The sequence below is a fragment of the Mytilus galloprovincialis genome, chromosome 2 (assembly GCF_965363235.1).
Source record: "Mytilus galloprovincialis chromosome 2, xbMytGall1.hap1.1, whole genome shotgun sequence".
In the NCBI taxonomy this organism is placed as follows: Eukaryota; Metazoa; Mollusca; class Bivalvia; order Mytilida; family Mytilidae; genus Mytilus; species Mytilus galloprovincialis.
Window position 1 is genome coordinate 62890615 of NC_134839.1, and position 22705 is coordinate 62913319.

At 31.4% G+C, this 22705-nt stretch overlaps 2 protein-coding genes across 13 annotated transcripts in view; both read left to right on the forward strand.

Moving 5' to 3' along the window:
• Nucleotides 1-22705, forward strand: part of LOC143064082 (thrombospondin type-1 domain-containing protein 7B-like) — a 197639-nt gene that overhangs the window by 89839 nt on the left and 85095 nt on the right. For 11 of the 12 annotated variants that reach the window (XM_076236622.1, XM_076236631.1, XM_076236626.1 and 8 more), the window contains one exon: nucleotides 9620-9674. The gene's annotated coding sequence lies outside the window, so the exon portion shown is untranslated. Of the gene's footprint in view, nucleotides 1-9619; nucleotides 9675-17267; nucleotides 17328-22705 lie in introns of those variants that run through there. The other variant, XM_076236629.1, reaches the window with a different exon arrangement.
• LOC143062521 (uncharacterized) lies at nucleotides 18538-22685 on the forward strand. The gene is made up of 2 exons (XM_076234189.1): nucleotides 18538-18557; nucleotides 19559-22685. The coding sequence occupies exons 1-2, from the start codon at nucleotides 18538-18540 to the stop codon at nucleotides 22683-22685; spliced, it is 3147 nt and encodes a 1048-aa protein (XP_076090304.1).

Sequence of the window (22705 nt, forward strand, 5' to 3'; positions counted from 1 at the left end):
CAAGATGGTATAGTTAATGCAATTGAAAAATAGCAATAAAAACTTCAGTAATTTAATATTTTTGTCATACATCAACATTTATAGATCCTATATAATAGATCTGTTCTTTATAAACTGGATAATTTTTTTATATCTTTATTTGTTAAACATTGAAGTTTTAATACTGGTTGGTCCATGGTAAATTCTATACATTGAATTTTCAATTATTCAATAGTGTATGCCTATGATTCCTTTCTAACACTGGATCTAGTTACAGATTGCCAGACAAGAGTGATTGTCGAGACAATTATTTAATATTTCTATGTTTAACTTGTCAATAACTTTTGGAGGCTGACATTTAAGTTAACTACTGAATCTTCCTGAAGGTCATAATGGAATCAAACTGCTGCCTATCTATAGTAAATATGTTTTGTATTGAAAAAATGTCAACATTTTATTGACTTTAGATTTTTGGATTTCTTTTATCAACAAAATATATTTGTTATTGTTTTTTTTGGTTATGATATGGATATGGAAGCGTTTTCTTTGGGATTAGATTTTCCTTTGTTCTTCAGATTATAAAAAAAATATAGACATTTAGACTACTGCATTTTAATTAATTTCGTTAGTTTCATTTTGTGTTGTTGGAGAAAAACGAGTTATTTTAACCAGGGAACACATTTTAAGGTTTCATCATTTGATCTTATCAAAGTATATTTAAATTTGTAATTTCCAATAACCATCAACATATCATCCATTCACACTGGAATCACACTCCTTAGGTTGATTAAAACACTGTCAACAATGAAAATAATTGATCAGTGTTGAGATTTTATTAATTTTTTTTTGGCTTGAATACAATTGTTTTACAATTATAGTTATAAAAAAAATTTCAACATATTTTGACCAGTATTTGAATGAAACAAATGATTTGACATTACATGACTCAGTGAAAAACATATATCCAGAAATATGATAGCTGGAAACAAAAGAAAAAAATCAATCAATTTCAGGTCTATTTAATTTTCATCAATGCTGTTATTACACAAGTTGAAATTCATTGGTATGTGATATTGCCAAAGTTAAACATTCATTGGTACAGTTATTGCGCTAGTTTAACATTCATTGGACTGTTATTGGTCAAGTTAAACATTTATTGGTACTGTTATTGGTCAAGTTAAACATTCATTTGTACTGTTATTGTCCAAGTTAAACATTCGTTGGTTTTGTTATTGCACAAGTTAAACATTCATTGATACTGTTATGGTACAAGTTAAAAATTCATTGGTACTGTTATTGTCCAAGTTAAACATTTATTGGTACTGTTATTGTCCAAGTTAAACATTCATTGGTAACATCTATTGGTACTGTTATTGTCCAAGTTAAACATTCATTGGTATTGTTATTGTCCAAGTTAAACATTTATTTGTACTGTCATTACCCAAGTTAAACATTTATTTGTACTGTTATTGTCCAAGTTAAATATTAATTGGTACTGTTATTGTCCAAGTTAAACATTAATTGGTACTGTTATTGTCCAAGTTAAACATTAATTGGTACTGTTATTGTCCAAGTTAAACATTAATTGGTACTGTTATTGTCCAAGTTAAACATTTGTTTGTACTTTTATAGCCCAAACATGCATTGGTACTGTTATTGGGCACGTTAAACATTCATTGGTACTTATTGGGCAAGGTAAACAAATTCAACCACAGTTTGAACATATAATAAATAGAAATTTTTCTGGTTGAATTATATTTTAGTTTTGCTGTCTCATTCACAAACACCTTTTAAAATTTATTGAATTCTGCAAGACTCAAAGCAGAAGCTTGTTGAGTTTTATCTTTTAAGCACATTGAAGAAAGAGAAATTTGTTTATTGGATTAACAGGCATGTTACAATGTTTATTGTGAATAAAAAGATTGAATTGGACTATTAGTAGTCCCTGATGATGTCATGCATATCCCAGTTAAGCTCCGTTATTATAATAGCTTTGGTACTGGCATGGAAATATAGAGATTCTTAAATTGAAATTTGCTATTGAAGAACTCAGAAAATCATTTGAAATTAAGGAATGTATCACCCACATTTACAGATCTGATTCCTTGGCTTAGGGATTTTGCAAATTACTTCAATATTTTCATTAGTTTTTTATTTTCAAATATTTTGGTTTCCATCACTGAAGAGACATTAATTATCGAAGTGCACTTTTGGTGCAGTTTAATTGGTATTGTTTCAATCTTGAAACATCATACTTTCTTCAATAGACCACTTTTTTTTATTTTTAGTGTAGGAATAAAAACGTATACTTTTACATTATTTTCCTTAGTAAAGGTTGAATAAAGTTTTTAATATAGACTATAAATTTTGTAACTTATTGGCAGAAATAAATATAATTTTGTGTGCATGCAATTTTCTGAAACTCTTACATCTGGGAATGAGGAAAACAAATTTGAAAGCCATTAGGATATATTTAAATATTTCAGTAGTTTACTTGACAACACATAGCCAAAGCAATTCATGATAAACTCTCATCTGCAGCCTGTGGGAGCTTAATTTTCTTAATTCTAAATTTATCAATGGAAACTTCAAGAAATGCATGTTATAAATCATGTGAATGGCAAACCAATGATTACTGTGGTAATGATATCCTCAGGGACTAAATGTTCTACTGTCACTTCAAGTTGGAAGTTTGGTATAAAAAAAATCAAATAAAATCAGAAGCTACAGTGTTTTACATTGAACAATGAGAGCTGAATGGCTCATTTATATCATAAATGCATTGTTTTCTTTAACCTATGAGGTCTCTAGAATTGAGAGAATAGTTTGAAATTTACTTGCACTATAATTTTGAACAAAAATAGAACAAAACCAGTGGTTTTCCATATATGTTTAGCTTAACCTTGTATGATTCTTTTATAGTCATAACATATTGGCATTCTTCTCTCAAAATTTGTATATTTCAAGATAAAGACATTTCTTTTTATTAATTTTCTTTCCAAGATGGCAGAGGAAATCAATCTACATTGATTGTCATAATATATCTTAGTATTTTAGCCTGTGAAATTGAAATGTTTGTAAGCATTGCTTTAAAGGTTCCTGTTTCACACTGTCAATTGATATACCTCTGTGGTGTTTGTCTGAAGGTACTCAAACAACATTGTCCTCTACATCAATGATAGGATGTCTTAGATCACCAAGTTCATTTTGTATTTTTTATTATCATTGTATGTTATTCTGGTTTTATCTGTAGTAAAATATATAATAAATCAATTTATATACCCCAAGATGTCTTATTTGTAAGAAAGTTTATAAAAGAAAAATTGATTTGTAAATTTGATTTAGCAGTTTATGTTCAAAAGTTTTCTTTTGAATCTCACCATCAACATACTTTTCTATTATGTTCGATTGATGGTTTTATTACAGTTTGATTTTATTATTAAAAGCTAACAGAGCTTTACTCATTTCTTTATTGTGTAAATTCTCGCGGAAAAATTAGAAAGACTTTTGAATTGGTTAACATTGGAAAAACGTCTGACTTTTATATTCAAATAGATTCCTTGAAAGGAAGTGATATTATAATAATCTGATTAATGATACAGATAGAAATGTATTGATTTAGCTAATCGAGGTAATCGGTTATTGGTAAAAAACTTGGTATTGGCAAAAGCTGAGATTGGGCGACACAATGTAAATAGAGTTTTCTACATGTCTGGTTTGGGTTTAATCCACCAGAAAGTTAATGGATAGGAATCAAAAGTTGAAAAATAACTTTGGTATGTAAAGTTTTTCCTCCTGAAAATATCTTTGTAGCCACATAAACGTAGTGCATTTACTTAAAGATCTTGAACAAGATCTCGATTCAATTTCTGGTTCTTGCGTGTTATTAGTTTTGATTACATTACAGCAATTATTTGTGTAATATTATTAAAAGCTAACAGAGATTGACTCATTCCTTTATTGTTTAAATTACCTTTGGAAAAATGACACATAATTTTTGAATTGACTAACATTGGAAAAATGTCTGACTTTTTATACGACCGCAAATTTTGAAAAAATTTTCGTCGTATATTGCTATCACGTTGGCGTCTGCGTCGTCGTCGTCGTCGTCGTCGTCGTCGTCGTCGTTGTCGTCGTCGTCGGCGTCCGGCGTCCGAATACTTTTAGTTTTCGCACTCTAACTTTAGTAAAAGTGAATAGAAATCTATGAAATTTTAACACAAGGTTTATGACCATAAAAGGAATGTTGGTATTGAATTTGGGAGTTTTGGTCCCAACATTTTAGGAATAAGGGGCCAAAAAGGGCCCAAATAAGCATTTTCTTGGTTTTCGCACCATAACTTTAGTTTAAGTTAATAGAAATCTATGAAATTTTGACACAAGGTTTATGACCACAAAAGAAAGATTGGGATTGATTTTGGGAGTTTTGGTTTCAATAGTTTAGGAATAAGGGGCCAATAAAAGGCCCAAATAAGCATTTTTCTTGGTTTTTGCACAATAACCTTAGGTTAAGTAAATGGAAATCTATGAAATTTAAACACAATGTTTATGACCACAAAAGGAAGGTTGGTATTTATTTTGGGAGTTGAGGACCCAACAGATTAGGAATTAGGGGCCAAAAAGGGACCCAAATAAGCATTTTTCTTGGTTTTCGCACTATAATGTTAGTATAAGTAAATACAAATCTATGAAATTTAAACACAAGGCTTATGACCATAAAAGGAAGGTTGGTATTGATTTTGGGAGTTTTGGTCCCAACAGTTTAGGAAAAAGGGGCCCAAAGGGTCCAAAATTAAACTTTGTTTGATTTCATCAAAATTGAATAATTGGGGTTCTTTGATATGCCGAATCTAACTGTATATGTAGATTCTCAACTTTTGGTCCCGTTTTCAAATTGGTCTACATTAAGGTCCAAAGGGTCCAAAATTAAACTTAGTTTGATTTTGACAAAAAATGAATCGGTTGGGTTCTTTGATATGTTGAATCTAAAAATGTACTTAGATTCTTGATTATTGAAGTTTTTTTGGTCCAGTTTTCAAATTGGTCTACATTAAGGTCCAAAGGGTCCAAAATTAAACTTTGTTTGATTTCATCAAAAATTGAATCCTTGGGGTTCTTTGATATGCCAAATCTAACTGTGTATGTAGATTCTTCATTTTTGGTCCTGTTTTCAAATTTCAAATTCTACATTAAAGTCCAAAGGGTCCAAAATTAAACTAAGTTTGATTTTAACAAAAATTAAATTCTTGGGCCTCTTTGATATGCTGAATCTAAACATGTACTTAGATATTTGATTATGGGCCCAGTTTTCAAGTTGGTCCAAATCAGGATCTAAAATTATTATATTAAGTATTGTGCAATAGCAAGTCTTTTCAATTGCACAGTATTGTGCAATGGCAAGAAATATCTAATTGCACAATATTGTGAAATAGCAAATTTTTTTTTAATTAGAGTTATCTTTCTTTGTCCAGAATAGTAAGCAAGAAATATCCTATTTGTGCAATAGCAAGAATTTTTTTTAATTGGAGTTATCTTTCTTTGTCCAGAATCAACTTAAATCTTTGTTATATACAATATACAATGTATATACACTTTTTACTACCAACTGATAAATTTAAATAATCTTTACCATTCAGTGATAACAAGCAGTTTTTTTTACATCTTAATATTTTATGATGTATTTAAATGAGTAGTTATTGTTGCAAACTCCATTAGAAATTTGAATTGATATCAGTTTTGAAAAAGGGAAACGGGGATGTGAAAAAAAAGGGGGGGGGGTAAATTTTTCTCATTTCAGATTTCATAAATAAAAAGAAAATTTCTTCAAACATTTTTTTGAGAGGATTAATATTCAACAGCATAGTGATTTGCTCAAAGGCAAAAAAACCCTTTTAAGTTCATTAGACCACATTCATTCTGTGTCAGAAACCTATGCTGTGTCAACTATTTAATTTTAGATTTAAAAAGTTTGAAGAAGAAATCTTTAATTGATTTGTAAAATCTTGGCATTTGTTTTGTGTAAAAAAAAACCATGTAATGTCAAAAATTTGATCACAATCCAAATTCAGAGCTGTATCATGCTTGAATGTTTTGTCCATACTTGCCCCAACTGTTCAGGGTTCGACCTCTGCGGTCGTATAAAGCTGCGCCCTGCGGAGCACCTGGTTTGTATTTACATTCAAAAGGAGTATGTAGTAACTTGACATCAACATCATTTTGTTTGTCTCTGGTGAATAGTTGTCTCATATCACATCTTGTTATTTTTATGTTATGCTTTTGTTAGTTTTGCAAAATGCCTCAGTAGAAACACATTATAGCTATATTTAGAAAACTACAAAAAAGCAATCTGCTTTATTTGTAGGGATATAAGGTAATATATTGCATCCCACTTGTCAGCAATAGACTTGGGGAATAAACCTTGAAATCATAATAGGCTTCACTGCTTCTTCATCAAATATTTAAACTTGGGCCTAAGGAAGAACATGCACTATTTTTGATTTTAAGACCATAGAGAAGAGATGCACTTGGAACTTCAACATGATGCTGTATCATATTTTACCATAGTGATGTGCTGTAATTACTATGTTAATTGATTGTTTTTTGAAGATATTAGTGTGAACTAAAAATGAATGTTTCCTATGCAGTCAGGATTCTACTTCGTCAAAATTATCTCCCCATTACGCCAGTTCATTTAAGCCATTGTAGGGATGACGCGCTACCAATTTTGCTCTTGGAAACCGATAAATTTATGGACATTGCACCATTACGATCCTTACATGTCAGTTGTTTTTTTAAAGACAAATGTATCAACTAGCTAATGAGCATCAGTTAATGATCTTGTCTGCATTGATTCAACTTAAAAGTATTGTCTGATCGGTTGTCAGGTGGTATTTGGAAAATTAAGAAACATTTAAAAAAATTCTAATTAAATATTTCGTGGAAGGGCAAACTAGATTTTTTTTTTAGTGATTGAAGACTATAAACCCTAGTTATCACACATAAAAATTAAAATTTTTCGAAGATATGCATTTTCATCATCCAACTTGAAAGACTGTCGTCAAGTACTTTCAGTAAAAAAATAGCTATTCGAACACACCTACTCTATTTTTGTGATTCATTAGATAGATATTTCACTTGACCCATATATTTCATCTTTTAGTACTGTGATTTTTTTATGTTATAAAGTCAACCTGTAGCTTTGATATATAAAAATGATAGAATCTGAAGCGAGACGATGTATGAAATATTCTTGCTTTGTACGATATCAAGACAAAATATTAAACTCAAACACGCCTTAACATAAAAAGGTGCACTCTAATTTCTCTTTTCAATACTATTGTTACCCATTTTTTGGAATTTTTTCTTGAGTCACATAATGGAAGGGCAGACACGAAAATTACTGAACTAATAGATTGATATGTTTTCCGTCCGTGGTAATTTTTTTTTTTAAATCGGAGGTTATGCATTTTCTACATCCAACTTGAAAGATACCCATGTCGTCGACTTGATATCTAATTGTTCTGCTTAACTATGTTCTAGATAAATTGAAAACTTAGGCAAACAGTGTTTTTAAAATAAAACTCTTTGTAATTGAGAAGAAATTTGAAATTTTTTTGTTTCTATTAACTTTTAATTTTTTTGTCACTTATAATAGTAAACATTACAGTACACATTTATTGCCTTCTCTAACAAAGAGCTTCGATTCAACTGTATGTGTGTTTAAATAAATCTTATTCTTTTCCCTTTGTTAATTGTCAGACAATGCACTTTTGTTTGCATGTCATGTTGTCATTGTGCCCACAGTACAAAAGAGTGAAAGACAGCCTACAGGAATTAAACTTGAAATTCTACATGAATAAATCAGAGTTTTTTTTACCACAGGGATGAATGTTTACTAAGAAGAGCTGAATCTTAATGAGGGTTCAGTCTGTTTTCTACAAAGGGATCTATACTATATACTTTGAATGGATACCTATATCAGTTAGACTTAAACCTTGTAGACTAAAACACTACAATACATGTCTCAGTTGTTATTCTGCTGTCTATTGTACTGTAAAGGACAGAGCAATTGTATTTATTGGCAAGTCTGCTTTGGCTTATAGGACATTACATTTAATTTCTGTCTACTGATTGTTATTTCACAGTGCAAACCACTTATAGGTCATATTAAGCTCATTCTGTTCAGATGAATGATTTATTAGCAAAATTTTAGCAAAGGTCGATGTTCAACAAAAGCAAAAGTACTGGTAGTTACTAAATATGAATTGGCATAGGCGGATTCAGGGGGTGGGGTCTATTGAACCTATTGATAACTTTTAATGGCATCAGTCCTGATATATGCATACCAACTTTATTTTTTGTAAACCTCTGTGAATCAGAAAACAAGAACGCCAAGGATGTTTAGTAAATGGTGAGATGAAGACGGTAAAGTGACCTCTTGTAGTAATATTACACTTTTAAAAATGCTCTGTATATAAAGAAGATTTGGACCATAGTAACTCCATAAAGTTTTTGTCTGTTATGTTTTTTTTTAGAAAAATATGGCAATTATAAGTGCAGTAAACATTCAAAGTATATGTATAGACAATAGAATGACCAAACAATTCTAAAAGAGGGATGAAAGATACCAAAGGGACAGTCAAACTCATAAATCTAAAACAAACGGACAATGCCATGGCTAAAAATAAAAGACAAACAAACAACAGCACACATAACACAACATAAAAAACTAAAGAATAAACAACACGAACCCCACCAAAAAACTAGGGGTGATCTCAGGTGCTGTAAACAGTTTAGTTTGACATACATACAATTTGTAAATCTTAAAGTTAGTATCCATTACTTTGGTACTGAGATTATCCCCACTTTGGGACATTGATTTTCCTAAAAAAATCCAGCTTCCTCCACCAATAAAAACTGGCTGCCAAGAAATAGCCCAAAAATGGCATTAAAAGTGAAGTTAAAACTCCAACAATCAATCAGTCAAACCTAAAAAAATCATGAGCAATAACAGAGGAATTTCAGATGCCCAAACATTAATTATTTATACTTTTGGTAGATTGTCATTCATATAAGTACCTCAAATGCTTAATTATGCTAATATACATTAGCATGAATACAATGCACGAAATATTTACCATTGTAATTAAATCATTTAATAAGCAAGAAACAATCATTCAATTAATAATATACACACCCAAGTCTAAATATGCAAGCAAATTTATGGTATCTATTTGTGAAGAAATGCTTGTGTCCATTCAGATAGCAATCATAATTTTGACACTCTTTTATTATAACAAAATAGTATTGGAAATACCATTCTTATATATGATGTGTTTGTGAATATTGAATTTGTCTATGGTGATAATTCTGTTGTCTCAAAAGATATTGTCTTCCTATATATCAAGAACAATTGTCAAATTTACTCAGTCATACTGTAATTGAAAAATATGTTTTCGTATTCATTGATATACTAGATATATTTATTACATTTCTAGTCAATAATTGCCAGTAAATGATAGATTCTGAATGTTTATGTAACAATCTTTATACTGATTAATGTGTTTTTACATATAGAATATTACAGTTCTGTTGTTTGGCTTTTGTCTTATGTTTTTATGTTGTTTTTTTTTATTTGCAGTTATGGTTTCACTTACAACATGTGATGGTTGATGAGTTTTTATTACATGGAAAATGTAAGTATTTCAGAATAAGTACATCTCTGGAAATTATGCATAATGATGTTGATTATAGTCCCTCATATTTTGGATCAGCCGTAATGTTGGAAGACAAATAGAAGGTTGATGATACATGTATTACATATGTATATATGATCAAATCATCTATCTTAAATTATAGATCCATTTATCATTTCAGGGTATTTTTTTACTTGCTATGTCACGTATGGATTTTGATCAGTGTTAAAGGCCTGATACAGTGACATATAGTTGCGTCTACATCATTTGAAATCAAACATCATCTTTTAATTTGTATACGTGTTTCATGAATACTATAGATTGATTTGAAACATATTATACATAAACGGACATAAGCATATTGACTTTGCAAATGTTGTGGATTACTTACCTCAGTTTCAAAAATTGTTTTTATACACAATGGGGATCATAAATCAAAATCTAGGGGATAATTAATGTACAATTTTCTATGTTATTTTTTTATCTTACAATAGACTTAAAATGGAGAAAAAATACATGGAATGATAGGTCCCTATCAAAGGATCATTACAGTAAACTAGACTTTTTACATTTTTTTTAACTTTTATTTACGATTTTGGGGGGGATGAAAATGTCATAACTGCGTACTATACACAACTGCATACGGTAAGTGAAGCAAACTAAATGTAAGAAGACAAATGATTGTCATGTTATTGTCAATTTATGAAATTGATATACTTTTAAGGTAATTAGATTCAGTTAAGTACATTATGTTGTTATTCAAAATTAAGTAAGGTTAGTTCTTAATAAGTTTTATTAGAAATTTATGCAGTGAAGATTTGAAATTGAAGGAATAATGTACAAAATATTTACAAAAATTAGAAATGAAGTCAGAACTAATGTGTATTATATGGTAATAAACTTGATTAGAGTATTATTAAATTCATACATGATTGTTTACAATTTAATGCTTTCGCACCTGATTCTTTGATTTGATGGACAATATGTGAATCATATTTTAGTTAGGAAATGATCCCCTTTTAAATAGTTTGCATCAACCCTCAAATGAATAAGCAAAGGAAAGAAAATTTTCTATTGAGTCTGAATAAGTTAATCTTCCATGAATTTAAATCAATCAAATCATTTCAAGCTAATTTTCAGGTGATCATCAGGTAAATAAATAAATTTGTTTATAATTGGTGATATATGAAACTGATTTATCAATGGCTCTAGATGGCTATCAGATTAGTAGTAACATCTTGTTTGCTGTGAAATATAAGAGCTTGTAATTACAGTCCTTCAAAAGTAAATTGAATGGTATCAATTTGTGTCTAGATAGGTATGGATTAAACACAAATTTCTTTCTGTAAAAGAGAAGATTGATGTATTGACTTAGGTATGAACATAGTATACAAAGCAGTTAAAATGAGCAAAAGATATCAGGTGTGTCCTCTCTTCCTCTTGTGTAATTGGACAAAGATGTTTTTCCAGTAAAACAGTGCTTGTTAAATGAAAGAAACAATATAAGTTATAGACTTATATCTATTTTATGATTCAGGATGGATCATTTAATTATTTACAAGCATTTATGAGATATGTTTGAAAGATTTTAAATTAAAAAATAAATCTATCCCTAAAAGTGCCAACTAAACCCCAAAAAACAAGGAGTTGTATTTATAGTATGGAATTTTCACATTAAGAGCACTAGCAGTTGATGATCTCATTATTTTATGGCAGTAATTAACATAGAAATTAGGATTAGACACAGTTGGTTCACATATGATCTTACAAAGTTAATGCATTATCTCAACTTGCACATCCATTGATTTTCATAAAATCTTTCTGAAGCTGAAAAACTTGATTGAAACACCATTTGAATTATGGTTGTAATAAAACGCACAGCTATTTTATGACAGTTTCTCTCTTCAACTCTAGATTTCTGACAAACTTAACTTGAATTAAGGTACTCAAATCAGGAAAATGTTATTATGCCCCATCTAGGTTGGTAGGGGCACAATATATATTTTTTGGTTTGTACATCCCTTTGTTAATCTTTGATAGTATCGTTACCATATCTGGTCCCCTCTTCTTTATCCTTGGCTTATAAGACAGAAATTGTGAATACAGTGCTACACTATAAAGTCACGCACAATCATAATTACATCATCTTCATCAAAGAGAGCACTTATACTGAAATTTTAGTTATTAGGTTAAGAATTTAATTCACTTCAAATTTCGTGAAACTTAAGCTACACATGTTCATCAGTATGATTTGAATTTTTAAAATATGCTTTTAATATGGGGTTTATGGTGGCTGTTTGTCTTGTCTGTGACAAAAGTCATAAAATGCCAGACATTATAAGGGATCACAATCTTGTAGTGACTGTGGAAACTATTGTTTAACCTTTTTACTTCTGAGGGTATATAAGTTTCTTTATTGTACATCCTCATCCATAAGTGCTATTTTGGTTCTCAATTCGAGACCTACAGAGAGTTACTAATGTTATTTAGTTGAAGTAAACCTATTTTTCTTTGAAATGATGCCTAATATAGCACTGTTGTGAAATCCTTGTAAGATTTTCAGAAGTGTAATGATCAGAGGGGTCTATTTCATTAATTGTTGTAGCTGTTGTACAGAATTCCAATACCCATAGTATGTCAGAGAATCATCTGATTGCATTGCCAAAGACTGTTAAAAAATATTTGTTATCATTGTCAGATTCCTTTGCCATAACTAGTAACAGTTTTTTTAATTTAAAATACATGTGAAATAATGTTGAAAAAATGTTTATTCAAACAATGATTAAATGTGTTTTTAGTGACTCATGTTGTAATTAATTGTGCGTATTAAGCTAGGATGTATTCCCTTGATAACTTGCTATTAGACATAGTATTGCCTTGGGAGGATTGGAAAAAATATATGTGAACAAATTGATTGTCCTAATACCAAGTAATTGCTTTCATACCAAATCCTCTACAGGTCTCGAGAATTACAGTGTAAAGTTAGTTATAATTTAAGAACAAAAACAAAGAAAAGAAAAAAAGAGTTATTGTTGTGATAATGCTCATAACCTGAACAAAACAACAACTATATATAGCTACTACATGTACAAAACAACAGGGCACAGTACGTTTGCGCTTTTTTACCTGTAAAACGATAGGACACTTGTGCTTCAAATACTAAGGACATTTGCGCTTTAAATTTTGATTCACCTGTATTAAATTGACTGGACATTTGCGCTATTTAACCATTATAGTCGTCCACCTGTAATTTCAGTGAGAAGTAATATTTGTCATTATTAGATAAATGGTGCAGAATCCCTCCATGCCCATTTTAATGAACAGTTCTACTCACTGATTCTGCTAAAAAAAAATTATCTTATTTGAAGAGCACATTTAACAATAGTTGGTGAATTACATTAATATAAGATTTGTTAAATTGATGAGCAGGCACCCAAAACTTGAAAATCATGATTATTTATTTGTTATATGTTCCAAATACCAGTCAGAACAGATAACAAGAGCTATTTTTTTCAGTCCTTGGGTGTCAAGCTAAAACTGACGTGTTTTTATGTCTTAAGAATGTTTACTTTTACTTGTTTTAGCTGTATATAAACTTTTAAACATATATCAATGTGCTATGAAATGTGCTATGCAATCATTTAAATTTTTTTTTATCTATGCAAAGTCAAACCTGCCGGTCCCAAGCCTGGATAAAAGAGGAGGATAGTCATTAAAACCAAATATTGCAAAAGCGGAAATGTCTGATGTAAAAAGCGCAAATGTCCTATGATTTGAAGCGCAAGTGTCCAAAAATAAAAGCGCAAATGTCCTATGAAAAAGCGCAAACGTCCAGTGCCGAAACAACAACCATAGCTATTACATGCACTAGCTATAAAATGTACCAACAGCTATATATAGCTACTACATGTACAAAACAACAACCATAGCTATTACATGTACTACCTATAACATGTACAAAACAACTTTATATAGCAACTACTAGCAACTACATGTACAAAACAACAAACATAGCTATTACATGTACTAGCTATAACATGTACAAAACAACAACTATATATAGCTTCTACATGTACAAAACTACAACCATAGCTATTACATGTACTAGCTATAACATGTACAAAACAACAACTTTATATAGCAACTACATGTACAAAACAACAAACATAGCTATTACATGTACTAGCTATAACATGTACAAAACAACAACTATATATAGCTTCTACATGTACAAAACAACAACCATAGCTATTACATGTACTATTTATACCATGTACAAATGTACAAAACAATAACTATATATATAGCTACTACATGCACAAAACAACAACCATAGATATTGCAAATACAAAACAACAACCGTTATATGCTTTTACACAAAACAAAGCAGTGATAGATATTACATGAACAGAATAATAACTATAGCTACTATATGGATATTACATGAACAGAATAATAACTATAGTTACTATATGGATATTACATGAACAGAATAATAACTATAGCTACTATATGGATATTACATGAACAGAATAATAACTATAGCTACTATATGTACAAAACAACAACCAAAACTATGACAAGTACAAAATAATAATCATAGACATAACATGTACAAAACAACAACCATAGCTGAAACAATTACAAAGTAAACAACAATAGTGGTTACATGTACAAATAAAACAACCATTGCTGTAACAGGTACATAAGTACTATCATTTAGCTGCTACCACATGTATATAACAGCTTTTGGGAATGATGTTAAACCCACTCATATTATTTTGATACTGGTTCTTTTTTAAGTCTCTACCTAAGTGGCTAAGGTTAATGATATTTGGTATGCAGTACATGTAGTAAATGACACATCTCATTTCCATGGAGATTATTTGACCTTGCCCTTCTCCGTCATTGTTTTTTTTACTTTAAAACTACGGCATACTTTACATTTCAAAATTTGTGGAAATCAGTTATAGATGTGGAAACTTATCTCTTAGGTCCAAAAATAGTTAAAAAAATATAAGGACCTAAAAGCTACATTTCTGCAGCTAGATCAGTTTTAGATGGAACAACAATGGTGAAGCCAATGATATTTGGTATACAGTTTTATTAAATAATACAATTAAAACAGCCCTTATACTACCAAAATGGCATGTGTCATACTGGTGACGTCATCCAGGTCATATAACTCATGTGATCTATATTGCTTTTCGGCCCGGTCCAATATTTCCAATACGGACTGGCAAATTGCATTGAATCCTGAATTACATTTAAACATATATTGTGCATGTAATTCAGGATTCATTGCCAGTCTGTATTGAAAATATTGGCCCTATATTCACATTTGATGTATGTAATACAGTATTCAGAACATTTAGTCTGTATTGAAAAAGTTGGATTATTTAATAAAAGTGCTATGAACTGGCTGTTTCTGTATTGGCACTGGTATAGATTCCCCTCATCATGGTTCTTTGACTTTGAAACTTTTGCATAATTCTGATGTTGAAGTATGAGTTTGGTCAGTTTACTGGGAACTACTTGTGATAAGTCAATATTCTTTTTAGCATTAGCATTTCTCATTTCCAAGCAGGTTACAATAGTATCTGACTTTTCACCTTCAGTAATAGACTTGTAATGTTTTGCATAATGTACATGTTAAAGTTTTACCATTTTAATTTTACCATTTGCATTATACTATCAATACATGTATTAATAAAGATGAAACATATATCTCTGTGTCAACAGTATATGCAACATCAAATTTAATACATGTACTAAAGAGTTCAAATGCAAAAGAAGGTATTGTTCTGCAATATGTTGCATTAAAATTTTCTTTTATCTTTATTGTGGTATTAAAGTTTCCTTGATATAGTTATATTGCCTACATTGTTTTACTTGGTTTGATATTTATTGATGACAGTCGCAGGACAATGCATGAGTCACTTAAGCATTCAGGACTACTGAATTAAATAAATAGGCAAATTTACAATTTATAGGTTAGAAATGCACGGGTTTGGTTCACAGAATATATAAGACAATCTTTTTCCCATTAGAGTCTTCTTCATTGCATAATCACAATAATAGTAACTGTGAAAATAGATTATTTGATGAAATAAATGGATGTATTCCGTGCATTATTTGTACCATTGTAATTACAGCTATATAGAAAGATACATTGCATTGATGACATTAAAGTATTTGATTGTACATGATTTATTGAATACATTTTCTAATTATACAGTGTGAATTCATTGGAATATATTATAACTTATTCTTTTTTTTTTTTATGAAATTTGATTGTCTTAATGTTGTCAGTTTTTTGTATCACAGATTTTTGTGGCTATGACAAAACATGTTACTGATCTGTTTATGAAGTGATATTGTATATTAAGAATAATTATATCAGACTTCAAACAAGAAGTAAAGTTTAATAGAGATTTCATTCTTCTCAGGAATTGCTTTCTTTTGCTATTATGAGAGGTAGGTGATGTTTATTATATGGCTGTAGTTATAATCTTTAATTTGATACCTTGTAAAAAAAAATATTGTAATTTAGATATTTTACATTTTTGTGTATAAGTTGCATTTATATGGTAATTCAAGTATAGTCATCTCAAAATGTACATAGAAATAAGATGGAAGGGATTTAAGTCATTACACATAAATGTATTGTTACCTTTGTAAACTTAAAAAAGTATAATAAATGATTATATAATTAAATAATGTTAAGCCATTAAAATATATTTTCATAATGCCCCTGCTGCTATGCAAAAGGAGCAGTAAGCATTTCACTTAGTCATTTACTGCTCTAGAGTTATGCCCCCTTATAATTTGAAAGATTGCATTTTTATTTGTTTTTCACTCTTACTTGAGTTTAATTCATGCAAATTTTATGAAACTTATACACAAAGCTTAAAAAACCACCAGTTGAAAAGAAGAGTCTGAATTTGGACAGTGAGTAGCAGACTCTTCTAGAGTGGTGCCCTTTATAACTTGGAAAATTGGAAAACTTGAGCTGCAGGGGAATTTATGTTCTCAGACACATTCTTGTATTATTTTTCTTCATTATGTATAGTTCTATTAAGTTTGAACTTAGAGAAAGATTGTGCTTGAAGCATGTTTTTGAATATAACCCATATATAAACACTTTTAAATTTGGATAAATTAACTTCAAAAGAAAATCTTATAGAAGTCAAGTATCTGATATAAATAAATAAGAACTAAAGAAAACTTTATGTTCCCAGTACTTCTGTGAAAGGATTAGTATTCTTTAAACTTGAGGAATTGTTTATGAGCTCAATAGGAGCCGAACCTTTTAATTACTGTATGATAATGTACTAAATCTTATGTTGTCAGAAAGTACTCATTTTATTTTATTTACATTTGACAGAAGTGTTTTGATAAACTAAGTAATTATGAAAATATGAGTAGCCTTTCATAAATAGAGACTTAAGTTATGGATTATGATAAATGTTGATATTATTCTATATTATTATAGTAGATCTTATTAAATAGGTTAGGGATTACCTGTATTAGAAATTATTTCTTACTTAATTATATAGAGAGTTTATGTTAATTATGCAGTCTAATTATGAAAACATGGCATAGTTAAAGGTGAAATTGATTACTGATCAAAGGAATTTTGTATCCACTGATGTAAGTTATAATTAGTTAGAATTATGATGTATGATTTCTTTAATTAATAACAGGATATGTATATAGTTTTTTCATTATGATGGTAAATTTTGTATAAAATTCTGTCTTTTATATTGAACAATGGAAATTTTGCCAAATCTCTAAAATTTGTGAAAAAATATTACGTGAAAAGTACAACTATTAAAAAAAGTCTATTAAAAAAAAAGTCCAGACTAAGAATTGATATATAATTGTTTGTGCCTTTGGTCGTTTTTTCTAAGAATAAAAAGACAAAGATTGATAAGGATGATTTTTAATATAATTTTTATCGTCTATTTTCCTCCTGGGTAAAATTGCCCGACTATTCACATTTAAAGTATTTCTGTTGTTTTTATAAAAGTATCAGTTATTTTTTTATTCAAGACCCTAAAATAACTCTAAATTTTTGCAATACATCATAAAGTTAGACTTTTAATTTCACAAGAAACTTGCAGCCACAGCCATGATTGTAACTTTTTGGAAAATTTTGTATAGATTCTATTGATCTAAAGTAGAAATTTTTGGTTGAGCTCAGGTGGGCATTAGTGGACAAGTGCATTATGCATGAAACGATTGGTAATGGACATTAGAGACATTAGTAACTTTGGAAGACCTTCTTTAAATTTAATGAAATTCAAAAAGATTTTTTTTTGCATTGACACCATTACTCTGACAACATCTATAGTAGGAAGAACACAGGGTTATATGGAACCCTTTATACATTTTTTTCTTCTTAAGATAGATAAGTTATAAGTTTTGTTCTAAAAAAGACAAACATTTTGGTCATCAGCTAAAATTTGATTGACAATTTGTATTTTGTAAGATGCTTTTATCGTCTCTGAATTATGTGAACAGTACCACCTTGAACTAGACAGTCATATTTTATAGAAGATATTCATAGACTACAAAGAAAAGTAAAGATTGAAATTGATAAGTTTTCTTATATATCTGTAAATAATACCAATTATTGATAGTGATGTAGATAATGTTTGTCTCTGACACTATAAGTAACAATTCTGACAATTTGTCGATAATTACACCTGATTGGTTTTATGTGATATAAATTGTTTTACCCAGTAATGTCCAGTAGTTGTGTGGCCATAATCTATCATTGGAAGCTGTAAAAAATGGACTGTAACCATTATACTGACAGAAGTTCTCTAGTATAATTTACAGATATAGGAAATTAACAATGACAGGATGGATGAGAATGTGAGGAGGTTGACCCAGCACTTTGTTGATTCGTCTTAATTAATGATTTGTTTGTATGATCAGCGTTTACTAATTAGAACTTTGCAGGGTACATAGTCTTGATAAACTGGAACTCTCTGACATTGCACTTGTATATCTGTTTCAACAGATATTAATTACTTACATCTGAAAAAGGAAGTAAAATATAGGAAGGGCTGTAGTGTGACCTATAGTTGTTAACTAGTCTACATCATTTGCCGTCTCTTATGGAGGCTTGTAATTCATTTGCCGTCTCTTGTGGAGAGTTGTAATTCACTTATAAAACTTAAAGGATTAATTAGATAATTTAGGATTCATTGATTATCTGACCATCGCTTTTATAAACCAAAAAATTATGGATTGAATTAATTTCCAAGTTTGAGCTATATTTAATCTTTTTAAATTTCAGAAAATAGGCTGTAAATTTGATAATAAGAAGTAATTTAGGTAATATGGTGACCTATATTTGTTAACCTCTTTGATATTTGTTCTGTGGTGGAGAGTTGTCTCCACATCTTCTTAATTTTATAATAATGAACTCTTTAGCAATAACGACATACCGGTACTTAACAGAACAAATCTCATTAAATATGACACCATAATTAAATCTGTACCAATTATACTGTATTATATAAGTAACAACACATGCAGGGAAAAATAAACCTATCTATATTTTTTTTCATCAGCAAAATTGCAATATGATTGAAGCTTTCTTTGTCTTGATAATATGTCGAGCAAAAGCAAACCAGTAATAAAATCTCTTAAAAGGGAAACAACTCATATTAAAATGTAATTTTGAAGTTATTTCTGTGTTTAAATGAAATGAATAAAAACTTATTAAATAAGAAAAGGGTTTAATTAAATTCTGACAAAAAACCCAGATTAAGCTAATAATACATATTCTGATGCCTTGTCTAATTTAAAAAAAAAAAATCATGGCTTTAAATTTTCTTTTGGTCATAATTTGTTTATGCTAATCCTAGCCAGGACACAAACCATAGCGCAAGGAATCTCTCAGCATCAGTCACATTCCACGACAGCAGTCAAAGCTTGAATGATGAGGAGCCTATTGCACAGCAAAGGCAAGAGACATCACATCAGAAAGAACGGATAGCATGGCCAAAGATGAACAGCGAAGCCCAATGGAGGAATCTGAACGATGATTTAGGGGTAATTCTAGAAACATCACTCCAAGGATGTGTTGAGAGGAGAATAGAAACACTGACTACACTAGTATATAACATCGGGAAGGAGAGATTTGGTGTTGAGGAGAGAAAGGAAAGGAGTAACATCAAGCAGACGCCAAACAGGAGAGAACAGAAGATTAAACAGCTAAGGAAGGAGCTCAAAGACCTTAACAGAAGGTTCAAGAAAAGCAATGAGATAGAGAAGTTGGGAATAGCTTGCATTACAGACAATGTCAGAGAGGAATTGAGAAGAACTAGAAGGGCAGAACAACTCAAGAATAGCAATAAGAAGAAAGCGAAAAATAGAGCAAACTTTATTAAGAATCCATACAACTACACGAAAACACTGTTGGGTGGAGAAAGAACAGGGCATCTGCATTGTAGTAAGGAAGAAGTAGAGAAGTATCTGCATGAAACACACTCAGACAAAGAAAGAGAGACACCTTTGGGATATTGCCCAAGAGTTGAAGAAGAAAAACAACCAACGATAGAATTTGAAACAAAGGAACCAACATGGAAGGAAGTTTGTGAGGTGGTAAAAAAGGCAAGAACAGGATCAGCACCTGGGTACAGTGGTGTACCATACAAAGTCTACAAGAAATGCCCAAAGATACTTAGAAAACTGTGGCAGCTATTCCGAATACTATGGAAAAAGGGAACCATTCCTGAGAGCTGGCAGAAAGCAGAAGGATGCTTTGTACCAAAAGAAAAGGATTCAAAAGATATCTCACAGTTTAGGACAATTTCATTGTTGAGCGTTGAGGGAAAAATCTACTTCTCTGTATTGGCAAACAGGATGACAAAGTATATGGTAGAGAACAGCTACATTGATACATCTATGCAGAAAGGAGGTATTGCAGGGTTTTCAGGATGTGTAGAACATACAAGTGTCCTTAGCCAACTCATACATGAGGCAAAGACAGGAAAGAAGAACTTGGCAGTAGTCTGGTTAGATCTGGCAAATGCGTATGGATCAGTACCACACAAATTGATAGAGATGGCAATGGATCACTACCACATTCCAGAACACATCAAGAAAATAGTCTTAACGTATTTTGATGGAATACTGCTGCGATTTACTGTAGATAACAAGACCACAGCATGGCAGAAATTAGAGAAAGGAATAGTAACTGGTTGTACCATCTCACCAATACTATTCATTATGGGTATGAATATCATCATGAAGGCAGCAGAAAGAGAAACAAGAGGTCCAAAGACAGATTCAGGGATTTTTCTACCAGCAACAAGAGGGTTCATGGATGACCTTACAGTAACAACATCATCCCATATTCAAGCAAGATGGATACTGACAGCACTGGAAGAAGTAGTCACTTGGGCAAGGATGAAATTTAAACCAAGGAAATCAAGATCAATGATACTGAAAAAGGGGAAGATAACAACAAAGTTCCAGCTTAAGATCCAAGGGGACGAAATACCAACAATAGTAGACAACCCTATAAAGTGCCTTGGAAAATGGTTTGATGATACCCTTAAAGACAATACCAGTGTGAAGACAGTACAAAGTCAGGTTGTAGAATGGCTGAAGAAGGTAGATAAGAGTGGATTGCCTGGGAAGTTTAAGGCTTGGATATACCAACATGGGCTGTTACCGAGACTGACATGGCTTCTCATGATCTATGAAATGACAGCAACAACAGTCGAATCTATAGAAAGAAAGATAAACAGCCACCTAAGAAGATGGCTAGGAGTACCACCAAGCTTTACAGCCATAGGCCTTTACAGTAGATCATCACAACTACAGCTACCTTTAACATCAACTTTGGAGGAATACAAGGTATCAAAGAGCAGACTTGTTATGACTCTCAGAGACTCGAAGGATAGCAAGATCAGTGAGGCAGGAATACAGACACGTACTGGGCGTAAATGGTCAGCAAGAACTGCAGTCAATCAAGCAGAAAGTATTCTTCACCACAAAGACATAATTGGCAACACCTGTACTGGTAGACAAGGCTTAGGAATGACACATTTCCAACAGTGGTCAAAGGCAACACCAAAAGAGAAGAGTAGCATGGTACAGTCAGAAATAAGAACAGTAGAAGAAGAACAAAGAAGGACAAAAGCAGTGGAGCTAAGCCGTCAAGGTGCATGGATGAAGTGGAACTTGCCAGAAAGAAAGATCACATGGGCAGAGTTATGGAGGATGGAACCATTCAGAATCTCATTCATGCTTAGGTCTGTGTACGATACACTTCCTTCCCCTTCAAACTTACACCAGTGGGGGCTGATAGAAGAACCAAGCTGCAAGTTATGTGGTGAACGAGGTACTATGGCACATAAACTTTCAGGCTGCAAGGTTGCTCTGACACAGGGAAGGTATCGATGGCGACACGACAAGGTCCTAAAACATCTAGCGGAAATCCTTGATATAGAGAGAAAAAAGAAGAGACCATCAAAAACAGAGGCAAAACAGATCAGATTCGTTAGAGAGGGAGATACTGGACATGCAACAAAGTCTCAACAGCACTTCATCTTGGACAAGGGCAGTGATTGGAACATGAGAGCTGACATTGGAAAGAAGCTTGTGTTTCCAGAATGCGTACAGACAACCCTACGCCCAGACATTGTAGTGTGGTCACAGCCTTCAAAGATGATAGTTGCAATAGAACTGACAGTTCCTTGGGAAGAGAGATGTGAAGAGGCATACCAGCGGAAGAAGGAAAAGTATACAGAGCTGATGACAACATGTAGAGAGAGAGGTTGGAAAGCATGGCTGTTCCCAGTAGAAGTAGGCTGCAGAGGTTTTCCTGCACAGTCAGTATGGAGGATGCTACAGGCAATGGGAATAGTTGGAAAGGCAAGAAAGACAGCAGTAAGACAGCTAGGGGAAGCAGCAGAGCGTTCATCTTGCTGGTTATGGCATCGCCGAGATGATCTGAGCTGGAAGCCGAGTGCTGATGAGTAGAGGTTTGGCCACCTCTACTG

What these genes read in the sequence shown, in the direction of transcription:
- LOC143062521 (XM_076234189.1), top strand. Translation starts at nt 18,538, where the DNA reads ATGACAGGATGGATGAGAAT. An exon ending in ATGACAGGATGGATGAGAAT is followed by an intron (nt 18,558 to 19,558) that starts GTGAGGAGGTTG and finishes TGCTAATCCTAG; the next exon opens with CCAGGACACAAACCATAGCG.